This window comes from Mustela putorius, unplaced genomic scaffold (assembly GCF_011764305.1).
Source record: "Mustela putorius furo isolate JIRA1106 unplaced genomic scaffold, ASM1176430v1.1 tig00003853_pilon_pilon_pilon, whole genome shotgun sequence".
Taxonomy (NCBI): domain Eukaryota; kingdom Metazoa; phylum Chordata; class Mammalia; order Carnivora; family Mustelidae; genus Mustela; species Mustela putorius.
Genome location: NW_025422005.1, coordinates 52,737,740 through 52,757,246, shown reverse-complemented (window position 1 = coordinate 52,757,246; position 19,507 = coordinate 52,737,740). Strand labels below are relative to the sequence as shown.

The window sequence follows — 19,507 nt, the reverse complement described above, 5'->3', positions numbered from 1 at the left end:
GAATGAGAAAAAGAAAATCCAACAATTATACATATAACTTCTAATACATTCCTCTCAGACACTGAAAGATCAAATTAAAAAATAAGCAAAGATATGGAAGATCTGAGTCACAATTAATAGTCTCAAACTAATATTTATACATACATATATGCACATTTAACCTTGTAACCCACAAACAGAGTTTGGATTGTTTTTGAGCCTACATAGCACTTTCACAGAAAGTAACCATTTGATAACAAAATGCAGCCAAATCAACATTAGGGATTAGATTCTCTGACCACAATGCAATAAATTACAAATCTATGTCAGAAGAACAGTTTCTTGAAATTCCTCAGTGGAATAAACTGAAAAATGGAAACAAAAGTAATTAAGCTTTAAGTTTAAAAGGAAATCATAAAACAATTTGAAACATTTATAATTTAAAATTTATGACATGTTGTATAGTTGTTGAATCACTCTATTGTACACCCGAAATTAATATAACACTATATGTTAACTAGGATTAAAAGAAAAACTTAAAAAGCCAAAATAAAATAAAATTCAGGATACGTAAGTATAACAGTTAAAAAGAAACTTAATTTAAATAAATTAATCAGAAAATACAAATAATATAGATTGAAAACAAAGGTGCTAAGAATTAATATCAATAAAGACAAAGGAGAAAGAGTAACCCCAAAGAAGAAAACAAGGATATTATAAAGATAAAGACAGACACTGTGGGAAACAGTAGGGAGGCTCCTCAAGAAATTAAAAATAGTATTGCCATACGATCCAGTAATTCCTCTACTGGGTTATTTACTCAAAGAATACAAAAGCAGTAATTTGAAAAAATACATACGTCCCTATGTTTAGTAAAGCATTATTTACAATAGCCAGGATAGGGCTGCAGCCCCAATGTCCACCGATAGATAAATGGATAAAGAAAAGGTGAGATACATACATACACATACATAGGAATATTACTCAGCCAAAAAAAAAGACTTACATCCTGCCATTTGCAACAACATGAATGGATCTAAAGGGTGTAATTGGTAAGTGAAATAGATCAGAGAAAGACAAATACCCTATGATTTCATTCTCATGTGGAATTTATGAAACTAACAACAACAACAAAAAGGGACAAACTAAGAAACAGACTCTTCACCATAGAGAACAAACAGATGGTTTCCAGAGGGGAGGTTGGTGGGGGATGGGTGAAATAGATGAAGGGGATTAAGAGTACACTTAAGATAAGGAGCCCTGAGTAAGGTATAGAACTGCTGAATCACTATATTGTACACCTGAAACGTACACCATATGTAATCCATACTGGAATTAAAATTTAAAAAGAAAGGCAGAAATAAGGAAAAGATAGAAATAACAGAACAAAACCTGTTTCTTTGAAAAGACAAAACAGGGAAATCTTTTCTAAGACTGATCAAAGAAGGGGTACGTAGGTAGCTCAGACAGTTAAGTGTCAACTCCTGATTTTGGCTTAGGTCATGATCTCGGGGTCATGAGATCAATGAAGCCCTGCTTCAGGATCTGTGCTCAGTGTGGAAACTGCTGGAGATTCTCTCTCTTCCTCTCCTTCTGCAACACCCCCATTCATGTGCGTTCTCATTCTCTCTCTAAAACAAAAAAAAACTTATGAAAGAGAAAAAAGAAAATGCAAATAAATATACAATACAAATGAGAACAGTAAACAGAACAATTTGATTTTTTTTTTAAGATTTTATTTATTTATTTGAGAGAGTGTGAGAGTAGAGGGAAGAGTAGAGGGAGAGAAAGAGGCAGGCTCCCACCTGAGCAGGGAGCCTAAGGCAGGGTTCGATCCCAGGACTTCAGGAGCATGGATCAGAACAAATTTTTAAGATAATATTATAAATGACTATGTGCCAATAAATTTGAAAATGTAGACAAAGTGGATGAATCTATAGAATATAATGAAATGCCAGTATGCTATAGAAAGAAAAATAAATTTAAAAAATGAAACTAGGGGCGCCTGGGTGGCTCAGTGGGTTAAGCTGCTGCCTTCGGCTCAGGTCATCTCAGGGTCCTGGGATCAAGTCCCGAGTTGGGCTCTCTGCTCAGCAGGGAGCCTGCTTCCCTCTCTCTCTGCCTGCCTCTCTACCTACTTGTGATCTCTCTCTGTCAAATAAGTAAATAAAATCTTTTTTTAAAAAAATGAAACTAAAATATCTAAATATCTGTAGAAAGAATGTAATCCGTAACCAATGATTTTCCCCTATATTGGGCTCCAGGACTAGGTCTACATGATTTCATGGATGAGACTTTTCAAACTTTCAAAGAACAGGAAAGCCCTATTTTATGTGAGTTGATTCATGAAATAGAAAGAAAAGGGGGAGAAGGAGAAAAAAAAATAGTTAAATCATTTAATGAAGTCACTGATTCCAAAATAAGTCACCCTTGATTCCAAAATAAATGATGATTTCAGCACTTTTCACTTATGACCACATGAGCATATAACGAAATATTATCCAGTCAAATCAAACAATGCATTGGAAAAATGTTATCAATTAGAGCTTATAACAGAAGGATGGTTTAATGTTAGGAAATCAGAGTGATTCAGCACATGAATGAATTTAGGAAGAAATCACATGATTATCTCAATAGTTAAAGAAATATTTTGATAAGTTTCATTACCTATTTATGATTGTTTTTATATCCCAGAAAACTTGATAAAAAACTACATATGAGAATCCAAGTAATGCAAATGCCTTACTTTTTATCAAGAAGCATTTAAGATTTCTCATTGTCACTGACATTCAATCACGAAGGGCCCAGCACGCCGTGCAAAGAAACCTGAACTTATGCAGGCATTAAAGAATATTAAGCAAGTGAATGACATGATCTAACTTGAGGATGGAAAAGATCACTCTGAAGGCCCTACAGAAGATGAGTTATAGTGGTGACTACACAGGTGATTATTTTTATCATCTAGATGAGAAAAGAGGAGATCCTGAGTAAACAAAGATGTTGACAAGCCTCAAGGATTGAAGAGATATTAGGATGTGCAATTGAATGGATTTGCTAATATTTTCAACACCTAGATTTGGGGAGCGGGTGGGAAGACCCATCATGATTAACGGAGTTGTTGGTTCAGATAATTTTAGTTTGGGTGAATGGGTGCCATATGCACAACACAGAATTATACATGTGTGTCACACAGGTGTAGTGGCATCAAGCCACCCAGGTGTGTGTTCTTCTCCAAGGGAACATAGCGCCCTGGTGCAAAGTAGGCAATTGGATGGATTCAGACCTGTACACCCAGCAAGTCCAGGTCAGAACACAGAAAAGCAAGATCCAGAGAAAAGACAGTTTTCTTTTGGAAATGTTGAAACTGAACTACTTTCATAACCTAACTACTTATATAACACGGAGATGGAATGCTTAATAATCACGTGGAAGCACAGATTTTGTGCTGAGGGTGAATGGGTTAAAAAAGAGGCGCTTGCAAGTCATTCTTGATCGGTGGTAACCGGGGCTGCTAGAGCACACAAGGAGAAGAAAGTGAGAAAAACCAAATGCACACATGTACTGATACCAGCCATTAAGGAAAAGGAAGGGGAAGGAGTAGTTAGGCAGAAAAAGAATGGTGGGGTAGAAATCTAGAGTGGAGACTTTTCAAGAGACCAAGCGATAAAAGATTGAATAGCGCCTATTGAACCTCAATACTGAGAAATGTCTATGAATCTTAACGAGAACAGTTTCAAGTAAATAGCAGAGGCAGAAACTATGGTGGATCTGGTGGAGACAGAAATGAAGAAATGAGGACAGCACATGGAGTCTAAAAATTCCAGAAGCTCCAGAGGTGAAGGAAGAGTAATAGAAAGACCACTGTGTAGAGATCATTTTTAAAGGGAAGGATCTGAGCGTGTCTACAAGCAGGAGGGATGGAGCTAGTGGAGCACCCAATGACAGGATGTAGGAAGGTGAGGATCAAAGTCCTTGGAGATGGCAGACGTGGTCATGAGCCCCAGCACTGGCAGGATGAGGCACAGCTCTTCCTCCAAGAAAGCAGGGATCTTTGTCCATTTTGTTCACTGATGAATCATAAATGTCTCTCGCAGTGCCGAGCATGTAGTAGGTGCCCAGTACATATTTGTGGAATGAATGCTACTAAAGAGAAAAGGAAGTAAAGAACAGGGACATGGGGCATCTGGGTGGCACAGTAGATTAAGGATCCGACTCTTGGTTTCAGCTCGGGTCACAATCTCAGGGTTCTGAGATGGAGCCCCACATGGGCTCCGTGCTCGGCTCAGAGTCTGCTTGAGCTCCTCTCTCTCCTCCTCTGCTCCTCCCCCCACCCACCTCCATGCACACTCACACTCTCCCTCTAATAATCTTTTTTTTTTCTTTAAATGGGACGCATTTGCTGGGGCAGCACGAGAAGAGGTGAATGAATGATCCAGCATATGGCCTTTGTATTTCTAAACATGAGGAGCCATGATCAGCTGAAAGAAAGGACAAAGGGAGAAACACAGTGAAGGTTTGAGATAGTGGCTGTAGAAAGTGGAAACGAGCAGCGGATGAGAGGCGAGGAGCTCGAGTTTTGCTGGGGAGCAGCCATTAACATTTATTACACACGGGAAGGAGCACCAAGCCACATAGGTGTTTCTCTTCAAGAGGACACAGTGCCCTGGTGCAGAAATACGTCACTGGATGGATTCAGAATTCTAAACGCAGTCAGTCTGGTCCAGCAGAGGCCATTTAAGCAGAGACAAAACGCTGACAGTCAAAGAAGAGCTGAAGTTGTGACGTACACAAGCTAGGACAGGAGAATGACAGAACCAAAGAGGGAAGGACAAACTACAAAAGAAAAGCGGCGGGATCCAGGACCAGAGGTGAGACCAAGAGCAATCTCCTCTGTTTTCCTCCCTCCTCAGTTCACCTATGAACCACTTTCAGACTAATGTCTTGATGGCTTATCTCTGATCCATCACTGTCTTGTTTATATACTTCAAGAGCTCCCCCCCACCCCCGGCTTACCAAATTCAATCTCTATTCCTCTAGTGCTCTGTGGTCCTCCCTGATTCGGCATCAGTCTACCGTCTCACCAGGCACCCCTTCCTACACTGCTCCACCTCCACCTCACCACTATGGAAGCATGCAAATTCGCCTCATTCTCCAGCTTCAAAGCTTTTGTTCAACTCACTCTACCGCCTTACAGTTGTGAGATTTAGCAAGTGAAAATACGGTATGGCCACTTAAACTGGGGTTTCAGATAAAGCATGAATTTTTTCCATATAATGTCTCATGCAAAATCTCTATTTATCTGGCTGTCCTATCCTCCACTCCCAACAGTACAATGCAAAACCAGACTTTAATGTCACACTCAAATGTCCCCTCCACCATGAAGCCTTCCTTCTTCCCTCATCCCTCAAAAGTGTATTCCTTTCTTAGTTCAGTCAACAAGTATTTACTATGCTATGCTAAGTGCCATGCTAAGTGCTAAGTGCAGAGTCAACACTGAAGGAGGATTAGTCACTATCCACTATCCGCACGAACTTTCACAGAGAGAGAGGCCCAGAGAAGAAGCCCACAGTTAACAATAGAGAGGTAGTAACAATGGGCCCTGTGAGCAAAAGCAAAGCACACGCCTTCCTGTATTTGCACGACAGATACTTATGAATGCTTTGAAAAAACAGACTTGACACTCAAAATGTAGAACAGAATGTTCCTTCCAAAAATATTTATTTGGATAAACGTTACCAAAAGCAATTTCTTCTTTTGCAATGACTTCCACCTTGATGTGACAGATACTGTTTAGACAGTTTTTTTCAAAGGAAGAATATCTTTGTGTAATGGAAATATGATGAGGGTCCAATGAAAGGTCAACTGGTTTGGAGAGACTAAAACAGTACACGAATGTTTCTAGATCCTAATAAAGAACGCTAGACTTACCACACGTTGAGCTGCTATCAATGCTGCTAACGTACTTCTCCCTGGCGCTCCCGGAGCACAGAAGGAAACTTGGACTTTGCTTCCCTTGATGGTCATGCCATCCGCTACTTGTTGAACCTCTTCGGCGTGCTCCGCAGTGTTATATTCAACCACTGCAAAGCCACCAACATAACTACCTTCATCCTGTGCAAGCTGATTTAATACATTTTGTTAAGAGGAGAACTCTAATATTCATTTAGAAATATTTATTTTCAGTATATAATTTTCAAATTCAAAAACAAGTGTATCAGAGCATGATGCTGGTGAAAGTAATATATTCTTTCTCTCAAAATGAAGTTTCTTAGTTGTGGGAGGCCTGACTGGCTCAGTTGGGAGAGCATGAGACTCTTGATCTTGGGGTCATGAGTTTGAGCCCCAAGTTGGGCATAGAGATTACTTTTTAAATGAGTAAATAAACAAATAAATAAAAATAAAAGTTCATTAGTTGCTTAGATATGGTCCTTACTGAAGATAGGATGATAAACAAGATTCTGTCAAGTTTCTTTTTAATCTTTGATTTTCTAATTTATTTTAAAAGTCAATGCTCAACGGGTGCCTGGGTGGCTCAGTGGGTTAAGCCTCTGCCTTTGGCTCAGGTCATGATCTCAGGGTCCTGGGATCGAGTCCTGCATCGGGCTCTCTGCTCGGCAGGGAGCCTGCTTCCTCCTCTCTCTCTACTTGCTTCTCTGCCTACTTGTGATCTCTCTGTGCCAAATAAATAAATAAATTCTTAAAAAAAAAATAAAAGTCAATGCTTTTTAAGAAAGATGTAGAACTGATAATTTAGACATAGAAATATGGAGACTCAGTAACTGAAACCTTCTTTGAATTTACCAGATATGTGGACAATGGAAGATACTAAACAATTATTTGACCACATAGCTATGTAAATTAAAGTTTGTATTATCAAGAGAAGAAAAGTAGGAGTGACCATATTCAACTTTTAATTCAATAATTTTTAAGCAGATCTCAGGAATTTGGTCAAGTATTCCAAATCAAAGTTTATTTGGGAAAACTGCCCCAGGGTTTGTTAAAATGCCATATGCAACACACAAGTTTTATTTCTGAATGTGCCCTAAATGAACTCCTGCAATGCTGAGCTTGATTTGTTTCCAGTCACCCACCTGCAAGAGTGTAAAGATACTAAAGTCCTGGATCTGTAAAGACTGGTACAAAGAGCAAAAATAAGAACAAATAAGACACTAAAAAGTTTTGAAGTTCTGAATATGTCTGATTTATCTTAAACACATTCATGTGATAAAGTGGTAAATGTGATAAAATTCAGCATGGTAGGTCTCAACACGTGTTTGGATTTCATGTCTCCTAAGTTAATATTACAATTAAATAATTTCAGTCTTTTTTAGTTTCTATCTTATTTCAGAAACTTCACTTTCTTGTATTGTTAGAACAAATTTCTATTTTTCCCTTCACATTCTTCTTCCTTTTAAAACTGTCCTCAAATGTCTTTTCTTCCACAAAACTTTTCCAACTACATGATAGAAAGGCAAAACATCTGCCTCTTCCAAACATTTTTCCTACAACCCCATTCCTCTTGTAATCCAAACCAGATATTACAATCAGATTTGTAAAAGCCATCAGTCTTTGGTGTCTCATGATCACAAGATAAAAGACTGTCTTCAGTACAATCCATGTCAACCTACCAGGCAAAAGAGCCTGAATTTCATAGATCCACTGATAAAGGCATCATAAATTTGTTTTATTAATCTTTTAAGAACTTTTGAAACACTTACTATTATTCCTGGTTCATTATGATAGCATTCATGCCATATAAATTATAATACCATTTTAATTCTTTCAAAAGACAAACTCATCTAAGTTCACAGCATCAGTAGTTTTAGAGAAGAATATTTCAGTTCAGTAGGAAAGCCATTCAAATACGGAATGGTCTGACTTCTGATCTAGTTAATTTCCCATTATCTTGGAACATTCAATAGAAGCTAAATGGTCACTCATAAATAATATAACAAACATTTTTCTACCACTGGCAACCTAGATTAGAGAACCTGTCATGTACCTTCCAACTCTGGGATACATAATTGAAATACAAGTTGTGATAAATGGGTTTTCTCCTCACGTTTGTTTCAAAGGCCTCCACTACAAAGAATTTTCTTTGACCACAGAATACCACTGAATAATTTTAGTATCCAAGAAAAGGATATGGCTTAGATATCAACATCTATCACCTTTCAATAACTGGGAAAAGATTGGATATTAGATCCGTCACAAAATTTTCTAACTTTATGATGCTCTTAGATGGTTTCTTTGATGTATATATTGGGATTGGAGGGGTAGAAATGTAAGAAAAAGATGGTAGCATTAATCTATTGCTTATATAATTAGAGTTATACAGTTTATATAGTTATTTAGTTATATATAATCTGTATTAGTTATACATTATACAATAAATGTATATATTTATATAAACATGATATATAATACATTATAATAATATATAGGTGTATATAGATGTGGTTGTGTGTGTGTATATATGTGTGTGTGTGTGTATATATACACACATAAATTTTACATGTATATATATAAAACTATAATATTTGTAGTTTATATATTTATACTATATATATATATATATATAAATAAAACTATAACAACTCCAAACTTTCTAGTATAATAGTAGAGACTCAACAAATGTATGATTAAAGAAAAATGGTGGGTGGTGGGGGCAGGGAATACGGGATAAGAAGAAAAGGAACATGGGAGGAGAGAAGAGAGGGAAGGAAGAAATTAAGGGAAGCAAGAGAGGAAAGAGTTCATCAGTTGCTATTGAACACTTACAAGAGAAGGAGCTTTATATAGTACATATTTTTATCTATTTAGTAGAATATATATATAATTTTACTGATCAAGTGCATGAAAAGTCTTACCAGTGTTGTTAGTTGTCAGGATCGTCTCTAAATGTCTCACCATGATCCCATTAAGACAGAATTACACATTCTTTTTAAACTTCATAGTACTTTCCTATCTTCCATTACATTACTCTTTATACAGTATTTATAATTATTTGCTTGTCAGTACCTTCTACAAAATTGTGAAGTATTGAGAGAGTATGTTTCTCTTCTCTGTATTTCTAACTTTAAGCCATATAGTGTCTGGTGCAGAGAAGGTAAGTAAAACGTGGACAGATGAATGGATCAAAGAATGAAGGGCTCAAAAAATTGATAGAATGAGGTGAATAAGTGATGGGTTTACTAAGACATATCTACTATATAATAATATAAATTGACTCATTCACAAAAGGACTTGACTTAAAATTTAGAGTGACCATAAAGACTTCACTGCGGACTAAAGAAGAATTAGATTATCCATTGTGATATTCACATAGGTATAATAAATTTAGAGTGCATGTAGAATACATAAGCAGAAATTTTCAAACATTTCAAATGATACTTTAAGAATACATACCTGGCAAAACATGGGTTTATGTGTATTGGAAAAAAATTGCAATAGCTCTTCTGAATCCCTGTAGTCACTAGGGAGTTTATCTATACAAAGGCACTTAGAATGAATGAGCTCTGGGGCCAATAGATTAACATCCATCCATTGTGCAAACAGAGCTGAAGTTCCCAACTGTTTACCCAATAACTCCAATCTAGCCTTTGCAGCGAAGTCCTTTTTCATGTATTCCACAAATCCATAGCCTTTGGAATGGCCAGTAACTTCACTGTATACTAGAAAACATCTCTCGATATTTCCATAAGCACGAACAAGTTCTTCAAATTCTTCTAATGTAAAAGAAGTGGGCAAGTTGGTAATACACAGCAAAGCATCTGTTGGCTGGAGCTGAACAATTAAGTCCTTTCCTCGAAAAGAATATCGATGAAACATCCGAATTGCATTCTGGGCTTGCTCCCCATTCAGTAAGGTAACAAAAGCTAGAAGATAACAAAATGAATTAAAGAATTTTCTAAGCCAGTGTTTTCAAACTTTTTATGACTATGACCCACAGTAAGGAAATCAGGGAAGAATAGTATCCAAACCATCAGTCCTCTCTCTCGGCACAGGTCCGAGGAGGCTGCATTGTCCAGTTCATGTAATTACAGTTTTCTGAGATGTGTCAGCCTGGATCCTAAGCCATGCAACCTCCTCTACCTTGCACTCATATAGTAAGATCTATCCTGATGTAAATACAGTTCACAATAAAAAGTGCTGGTAAGTGTTAACTAGTAAAGACACATATATTCCTAATTACTTTGCAAGCTGATATTACCAGTCCATAGGGAAACGTTTAGGGAAAAGGATGGAGTCGTGAAGAGCCATGTTCTAGGGGAATTGCTCCTTGTCGAGACTGGCCACAACATACACACTGTGAGTTTATTTGGTCTATGACTCAGTACACAAATACACATTTCTGAAACAAAAGTATAAGAACAAAAATTCCTATTACATGCAATGCACTCTGAAATATCTATTCTATTTCATGGTATTTTTTAATGCTGACACTACTCAATTAATTTCACAACCAAAGACTCAAATAAAAGTATAGGAATTATATTAGGAGTTCTACTATAAGATACTATAATGTTGTTTTGTTTTTTATTTTTATAATGTTTTCAAGCTACATAAAGATTTTATTTTTCCCAAACATGTAATGCAAAGTATTGGGAAGTCTTAAAAATTTTCTTTTATATTGAAGCACCGAAATATATAAAGCAAATATTAACAGACACAAAGCAGGAAACTGACAGTAATACAATAATAGTAAGGGACTTTAACACCTCACTTACATCAATGGGTAGATTATTCAGGCAGAAAATCAATAAGAAAACAGTGTCTTTGAATGACACATTAGAACAGACGGACTTAATAGATACATACAGAACATTCCATCCAAAACCAACAGAGTATACATTCTTTTCAAGTTCACAGGGAACATTCTCCAGAATAAGTCAAGTTTCAATAAATTTAAGAAAACTAAAATCCTTTCACATATACTTTGATTATAATGGTATAAAATAAGAAATCAATCAAAGGAAAAAAAATGCAAAAAAAAAAAAATCCCCCCAAAACATGGAAGCTAAATAACATGCTACTAAACAGCCAATGGGTGAATAAAGAAATCGAAGAGGAAATTAAGAAAATATATAAAGACAAATGAAAATAAAAACACAGTGATCCAAAATCTTTGGGACACAGCAAAAGCAGTTTGAAGAGGAAAACGTATAGGGAAATTTACAGGAAAAATTCACAGGCCTACCTCAAGAAACAAGAAAAATCTCAAACCATCTAACCTAACACATACAGGAACTAGAAAAGGAAGAACAAACCAAGCCCAGAGCCATCAGAAGGAAGGAAGGAAGATCAGAGCAGAAATACATTAGGAGCTTAAAGAACAATAGAAAAGATCAATGAAACCAAGAGCTGGTTCTTTGAAAAGATAAATAAAATCGTTAAATTTTTAACCAGGCTTATCAAGAAAAAAAGAGAGGATACAAATAAGTAAAATCAGAAATGAAAGGCCAACACAACAGAAATATGGAAGATTATAAGGGAATACTACAAAAAAATTGTATGTCAATGAATTGGACAACCTAGAAGAAATGGATAGATTCCTAGAAACATATCATCTTCTTAAAATTCAATCAGGAAGACACAGAAAAACTGAACAGACCAATTACTAATAACAAAGCTGATTTGGTAATCAAAACTTCCAATAAACAGAAGTCCAGGACTAGATTGCTTTATAGGTTTATTCTACATTTCATTTAACCAAGAATTAATACTGATTGTCCTCAAACTATTTCAAAAAACAGAAGAGGAAGGAAAGCTTTCAAATACATTCTACGAGGCCAGTATTACCCTGATACAAAAACCAGACAGAGACACTATGAAAAAAAGAAAAGTACAGACTATTATTCCTGATGAACATAGATGCGAAATTCCTGAACAAAATATTAGCAAGTGTATTCAGCAATACATTGAAAGGATCATTCAACTAGAACAAGTGAGATTTATTCCAGGGATGCAGGAAGGTTCAATATTCACAAACCAATCAATGTGATAAACCACATTAACAAAATAAGAATAAAACCCGTAAAATCATCTCAATACATGAGGCGAAGGCATTTGACAAAATTCAACATCTGTTCATGTTAAAAAACTCTTAACAGGGGCACCTGGGTGGCTCAGTGGGTTAAAGCCTCTGCCTTCAGCTCAGGTCATGATCTCAGGGTCTTGGGATCGAGCCCCACATCGGGCTCTCTGCTCAGCAGGGAATCTGCTTCCTCCTCTCTCTCTGCCTGCCTCTCTGCCTACTTGTCATCTCTGTCTGTCAAATAAATAAATAAAATCTTAAAAAAAAAAAAAAAAGAAAACTCTTAACAAAGTGTGTTCAGGGGATACCTTAAGCTAAATAAAGGTCATTCATGAAAAATCCACAGCTAACATCATATTCAATGGTAAAAAACTGGAAGTTTTTTTTCCTCTAAGATTAGAAACAAGACAATGATGTCCATTCTTTTTATTCAGTATAGTCTGCAAGTCCTAACCATAGCAATTAGGTCAGAAAATTCATCCAAATTGGTAAGGAAGAAGTTAAATTGTCACTATTTGCAAATGACATGACATTATTCATAGAAAACCGTAAAGATTCCACCAAAAACTATTAGAATTAATGAATTCGTAAAGCTGCAAGATTCAAAATTAATGCACAAAAACAGTTGCTTTTCTGTACACTCATAATGAAATAGCAGGAAAGAGAAAGAAAACAATTCATTTTTAATAGCACCAAAAAGAATAAAATTCCTAGGAATAAATTTAACCAAGCATGTAAAAGACCTGTACTCTGAAAACTAGGACAATGATGAAACTGAAGATGGCACAAATGGAAAGATAGCTCATGCTCCTGGACTGGAAGAACAAATACTCTCAAAATGTCCATACTACTCAAAGCCATCTACAGATTTAATGCAATCTCTAATGAAATACCAACATTTTTCACAGAACTAGAACAAATAATCCTAAAATTTATATGGAACCTCAAAGGACCTCAAAACGCCAAAGGAATCTCGAGAAAGAACAAAGCTTGAGGTATCACAATCCCAGATTTCAAGGTTTACTACAAACCACGGTAATCAAAACAGTTTGGTACTGGCACAAAAACAGACACATAGATCAATGAAACAGAGAGTCCCCAAATAAGCCCATACTTATATGGTCAATTAATCTATAACAAAGGAGGCAAGAATACACAATAGGGAAGACAGTCTATTCAATACATGGTGCTGGGAAAACTAGATAGCGACATGCGAAAGAATGAAACTGGATCACTTTTTTACACCATACACAAAACACACTCAAAATGAACTAAAGACCTATATGTGAGACCTGAACCCATAAAACCCCTAATGGTTGAAAAAATAGAGGCAATGATCTCTTGGACATCACCCTTAGCAAAATATTTATGGATATGTCTCCTTAGGCAAGGGAAACAAAAGCAAAAATAAACCACTGTGCCTACACAAAAATAATTTGCCCAGCAAAGGAGATCATCAACAAAACAAAAAGACAACATAATGAATGGGAGTAGAAATTTACAAATGATATATATGATAAAGGATATCCAAAACCTATAAACTCATACAACTCAACATACATGCACACACGCACACATACACACACACAAAACCACTAAAAAACAATCTGACTTAAAAAATAGGCAGAGGACCTGAATAAACATTTCTCCAAAGACACACAGATGGCCAACACATACATGAAAAGATGCTCAACATCTCTCATCATCAGAGAAATGCACATCAAAATTACAATGAGATATTACCTTGCACCATTCAGAATAGCTAGAAGAATAGTATCAAAATGACAAGAAATAACAAGTGTTGGTGAGGATGAAGAGAAAAAGGAACCTTGTGCATTGTTGATAGGAATGCAAATTAGTGCAGCCATTGTAGAAGACAATATGGAAGTGCCTCAAAAATTTAAAAATAGAATTGCTATATGATCCAGTAATTCAACTACTGGGTATCGACTCAAAGAAAATAAAAACGTTAATTTGAAAAGACATATGCACCCCTGTTTACTGCAGCATTATTAACAACAACTAAAGATATGGAAGCAACCCAACTGTCCATTAATGGATTAATGGATAAAGATACGATGGCCAAATTACTTGGCCATAATTTACTTGGCCATAATAAAGAATGAGATCTTGCCATTCGCAACCACATGGACAGACCTAGAGGGTGTAACACTAAGTAAAATAAATCAGACAGAAGAAGACAAATACCATGTGATTTCACTAATATGCGGAATCTATAAAACAAATGAATAAACAAAACCAAACAGGTACCTGACTGGCTCAGTCTATAGAGTGTGTGACTCTTGATCTCGGAGTCATGAATTTGAGCCCCATGCTGGGCATAGGCCTTACTTAAAAGAACAAAAACACTGTGGGGGGTTAGGGAGCCTGATGGTGGGTGTTCCGAGGGCATATGCTGCATGGAGCACTGGGTGTGGTGCATAACAATGAAATCTGTATCACTGAAAATAAATAAAAATTAAATAAATAAAATTTAAAAATTAAAAAAAATACAGAGAACAAACTGGTTGCCTGAGGGGAAGAGGGGAGGATGGAAAAACATATAAAGGGAATTAAGAGGTACAAACTTCCAGTTTGTACTTATGAAGTAAATGATGGAGATGAAAAGTACAGCATAGGGAAATACAGTCCATAATGTTGTATGGTGACATACGGTAACTACACTTAATGTGGTGAGCACTGGGTAATACATAGAATTATGGAATCAATATTTTGTATACCTACAAAAAAGTTATACACCTGAAATGTAACACCGTATATTAATTACACTTCAATTAAAAAAATGGAAGGCTACCAAGCCTATAAATATTTATTATAGCATAACACATTAGAAAATCTTTATAAAATAATGTCTTTAGTGACATACATATAAATTATGTGATTATAATTTAGGATACTAATGTTATCCTCAGAAAATACATCGTGTGAGTAGCATCTGTATGACTTAGCGCTTCAGAATTTCAGAGATTGGGGTGCCTCGTGGCTCAGTGGGTTGAGCCTCTGCCTTCGATTCAGGTCATGATCTCAGGGTCCTGGAATTGAGCCCCGCATCGGGCTTTCTGCTCGATGGGGAGCCTGCTTCCCTTCCTCTCTCTCTGCCTGCCTCTCGGCCTACTTGTGATCTCTGTCTGTCAAATAAATAAATAAAATCTTAAAAAAAAAAAAAAAGAATTTCAGAGATTATCTTAAGAATGAAAAGACAGTAATCTTGTTTAATAATGCACACACTTAGAATCAAAATGAAACTAGGTGATTAAAATTGAAATCTTACCTGTTCGCTTATTTCTGTCCACATAACAATACTTTAACTCATAGTCTTGTAATAAATCATGAACTTCCTGAAAGAGACAAAACATGAATTCAAATAAATACACAAGTGCAATTAGTTGGGGGAACTGGGTGGCTCAGTCATTAAGTATCTGCCTTCGGCTCGGGTCATGATCCGGGGGTCCTGGGATCCAGCCCAGCATCGGGCTCCCTGCTCAGCGGGAAGCCTGTTTTCCCTCTACCACTCCTGCTTGTGTTCCCTTTCTCACTCTGTCAAATAAATTAATAAAATCTTTAAAACAAAACAAAACAAAAACAAATGCAGTTAGTGGATAATCCAACTGTACAAGCCAACCACTAACCACTACCATCTGCCATGTGAAGAACCTTTCATGGATCTCCATTATTTAACTTAAACGCATTCCATGCCAAGTATGACATCAACCTACCTCCCCAAGCATATCTCCCAGTACATAACCTGCACATAGATCATGTTTCTGCTCAATGGGCATTCACTATTCCACCAGGATGTCATGCCCAGTCCTCACTCTGAATTGCTACTCATGCCGATACCATGACCTTGCATGGTGCAAAGATACCACTAAAGCTCCTGAACATCACCTGAAATCGCATGCATCCTTTGAAATCCCGCTCAAATATTCTTTCATGAAGTTTTCTTCCAATTTTATTTATTTACTTACTTGCTTATTTATTATGATTGAGAGAGAGAGTGTGCAAGCTGTTGTGGTGGTGGGGGGGGAGGTTTGGCAGAGAGAAAGGGAAAGAGGGACTCCCAAGCAGTCTCCACACTCAGCATGGAGCCCAATGTGGGGCTCAATCTCATGACACTGAGATCACGACTGGAGCTGAAATCAAGAGTTGGACGCTTAACCAACTGAGCGACCCAGGTGCCCCAGGTTTATTCCAATTCTTTTCTGTGGGATACGACCTCTATCACCTCCATGCTAACAATGGTCATATTTTATTTATGCCTGTCTGACAGAAATATTAAAAATTTCTCTTTGTATATGACACATAACTGAGTTTTTAAGAAGTAATACACTTGTAGATGCTGTAATATCAGCAAAGAGAATAGATACAGGTAGACGCAAACCTAGAGATCCCTGGGTATAAAAACAACAACCGCCACCAAGGTATATATGTAATTCAATTTAGTCCCGCTTGGCTTTCCTATTCATTCTGTTTCCATTATTAATCCAGTCTGAACTTGTTTATGCTGGTATCAATTTCACCCACCTGGGGTCTCAAAAAAGCAGATTTCTATTCCTAATCCTTCCTGTTAAACTGACAACACTTAAGTACAGGAACTATATTCCATATATGTGTGTATACCTTGTATTGCTTAGCAAATACTAGGCACTCAAATATACACTAAAGTGAATACAATTATTTTGTCACTGAATTGATATGTGGCCTTAGAAAATTTACTCATAATACACACAGATGGAATTACTATTTTCTAAAGGAACTGGACTATCACATAGGTGGACATTCTGATCCTAGATTGGAAAGTTATAGCTGATCTGTTTTATCTTGCATATGAATAAATTAAACATATACAAGTGCCAATACGCTAAGTTCACAACAGAAACTAACTCAATAATAATTCTTAATCTTGCCATTAATATAGTCAACTTTCATTTCACTTTTACTAAGTCACCCTTTTCCATTAAAAATCAGGAAACCAGGCCTGACAATGACAGGGCTATCCTACAGAAAGGTGCATGCTCTTGACTCTTGATCTTGGGGTCATGAGTTCAAGCCCCTTGTTGGGTAGAGAGATTACTTAAATAAATAATTTTAAAAAGGGTGGGAGCACCTGGGTGGCTCAGTTAAGAGCATGTGATTCTTGCTCTCAGCATTGTAAGTTCAAGCTTCATGTTGGATGTAGAAATTAATTAAAAATAAAATCTGGGTAGCAGAAAGTTTTTATTATGTGTCAGAAAGAGAGAGAGAGCACAAGCAGGGGGAGCTGCAGGCAGAGGGAGAAGCAGCCTCCCTGCTCAGCAAGGAGCCCAATGCAGGACTTGATCCCAGGACTCTGGGATCATGACCTTAGCCGAAGGCAGATGTTTAACCAACTGAGCCACCCACGTATTCCTTAAAAATAAAATCTTAATAACAAAACAAAACAAAAAAAACCTTTACAGAAAAATAAATAAATAAAAATCAAGAAACCTCAGCAGAGCAAAATCAAATAACTCGCTGAGGGGAGATTCACCAGTCTGGCACCTTTAACCCCTATATCATCCTACTGGATTCCTTCCAGAGCTAACTAAAAAGAGTATACTACCACCAATAGTTACAAAAACAGTATTATTACTGCCCTAATAAGTGATCACATGGAAATGGAAAAAAAAATGTGGACAGTTCCAAGTTGAGACAATATTTTCCCTTTTAACACAATGCAAGGGGGAAAAGAATGATATAATAGACAAAGTATAAAAACATAACACTGGGTGGAAAAAAGATAATCGCCTATGATAAGAAATTAGAGAAAGGTGAAGTTGGTAGTTTAGTATTCTCTATTAGTAAATCAATATTAGGTATGTTTTAAAATATATATATACTACAGATTTCATATAATACGGTTTGATGAATTATACAGTAGCATGACCAATATACAGATTAGTTTACATCTTGCTATGGTAGTTTTTGTAAGCTTCAGTGTTTCCTTGGACTCAACGCATACAGTGTATTCATTAAGAAGATCGAATTCTCTCAATAGCATAGCGTATACGTCTTGCCAATCGACTAATTTAATCCTTAATATAGAAGGTGGCTCAGTTTTGTTTGAAGGGATCCAGTGTATGCTTTTAGTTGCACAGACTCTAATCTCTCATTTCACTGTTTAACAGCTGTCGAATGCCAGATAAAGAAAACATGACACTGCTGCTCACATTATCAAGTATCTTTAAACAAATGACGTTATGTTACTCGTTCAGCTGACAGAATTACCTGAGAGAGATCTTACGTATTCAAAGATGTATTTTGCAACTTAAAAATTTTATTTTTAAAATACCTCTCTTTCAAATTATAGCTTTTCTATGCACCAGATATGGGATACAGAGACTGCCAACTGGCAAACCTTACAAAGCTTTTTGCAAAGAAAAAACAACAACAATTATTTTCCCCCCATGTCCTGGTTGATTTGACCCAGGCAAAAGTGGGTCACCCCTCAATTTGAGCCTCAGTAAGTTGGCCAAATTAAAAACTTAAAACCTGAAAGAGAGTCCTAACAACAATTTGCCAGAATTCTACTACGCTCCACCACACAGAACCCAAACAAATAAAATTCTCTCTATTCTACTCTAACTTTATGACATTTCTATTAAATTACAAGTTAATTTTAAAGAATAAAGTAGCACCTTCTGGCCAGGAATATCAGTTACAAATTTCTCACAGTAAGATGAATTCATCAAAACTAATAGTATTAGAGAGCTTTGGCAACCTATTTCCAGACCACATTCCTTATTACTTCCTGGAATTAAACAAAAAGTTTTACACATACAAAATATCTCCTTGGGAAAGAACTGACAACCACAATGAAACCCAGCCTTAGTTTTAAGCTTTAATCACACTGTCTTCTAAGTCCTTTTCCAACTTACTTTGATTTATTTCTTTTTCCTAAGAAAGTCTTTCACAGATTAAAGCACTCTAATTTCAAAGTCCACTCTTTTGCGGGAAAAAAATACACTTTTGCTACTTGTCCTTGAAAATGTTTAATGATTTTATAATACAAAGATATTACCTGTAACATATTAAGTTATGAGGCATAATAATGAAATCAGCACCTGGGAACCCATCACCAAACCTGAAGACTGGAACATTAGCAACACTATTGCGTCGACTTCTGCATTCCTTTGCTAGCCCATCCGACCACCTTCCCCCATGGCTGGAGTTCCTAACATAGGCATGTATTCCTAAACAATTTGTTGATTCATTTCACTTGTTTCTGAGCTTTAGAGAAATGCTATTATGCTATTTTTAATCTTTTTTTATTTATTTATTTATTTAGGTGCCTTGCTTTTTTAATACTATGCTCCAAAAATTCACTTGTGTTCTAGCTGGCCATTTATTCACTATGGTTTGATATTCTGTTCTATGCCTACAGTATGATTTATGGATCCATTTTTCTTTTCTACCAGTGAATATTTGGTTTGTTTCTAGGTTGCTTTGCTA

At 36.4% G+C, this 19,507-nt stretch overlaps 1 protein-coding gene across 2 annotated transcripts in view; it reads right to left on the bottom strand.

Annotated features, from left to right (window-relative positions):
- Nucleotides 1–19,507, bottom strand: part of RAVER2 (ribonucleoprotein, PTB binding 2) — a 91,645-nt gene that overhangs the window by 55,073 nt on the left and 17,065 nt on the right. For both annotated transcript variants that reach the window (XM_004762941.3, XM_045064670.1), the window contains exons 2-4: nucleotides 15,309–15,375; nucleotides 9,388–9,857; nucleotides 5,908–6,099 (exon numbers count right to left, since the gene is read on the bottom strand). In XM_004762941.3, coding sequence (XP_004762998.2) covers nucleotides 5,908–6,099; nucleotides 9,388–9,857; nucleotides 15,309–15,375 — 729 coding nt within the window. The remainder of the gene's footprint in view (nucleotides 1–5,907; nucleotides 6,100–9,387; nucleotides 9,858–15,308; nucleotides 15,376–19,507) is intronic.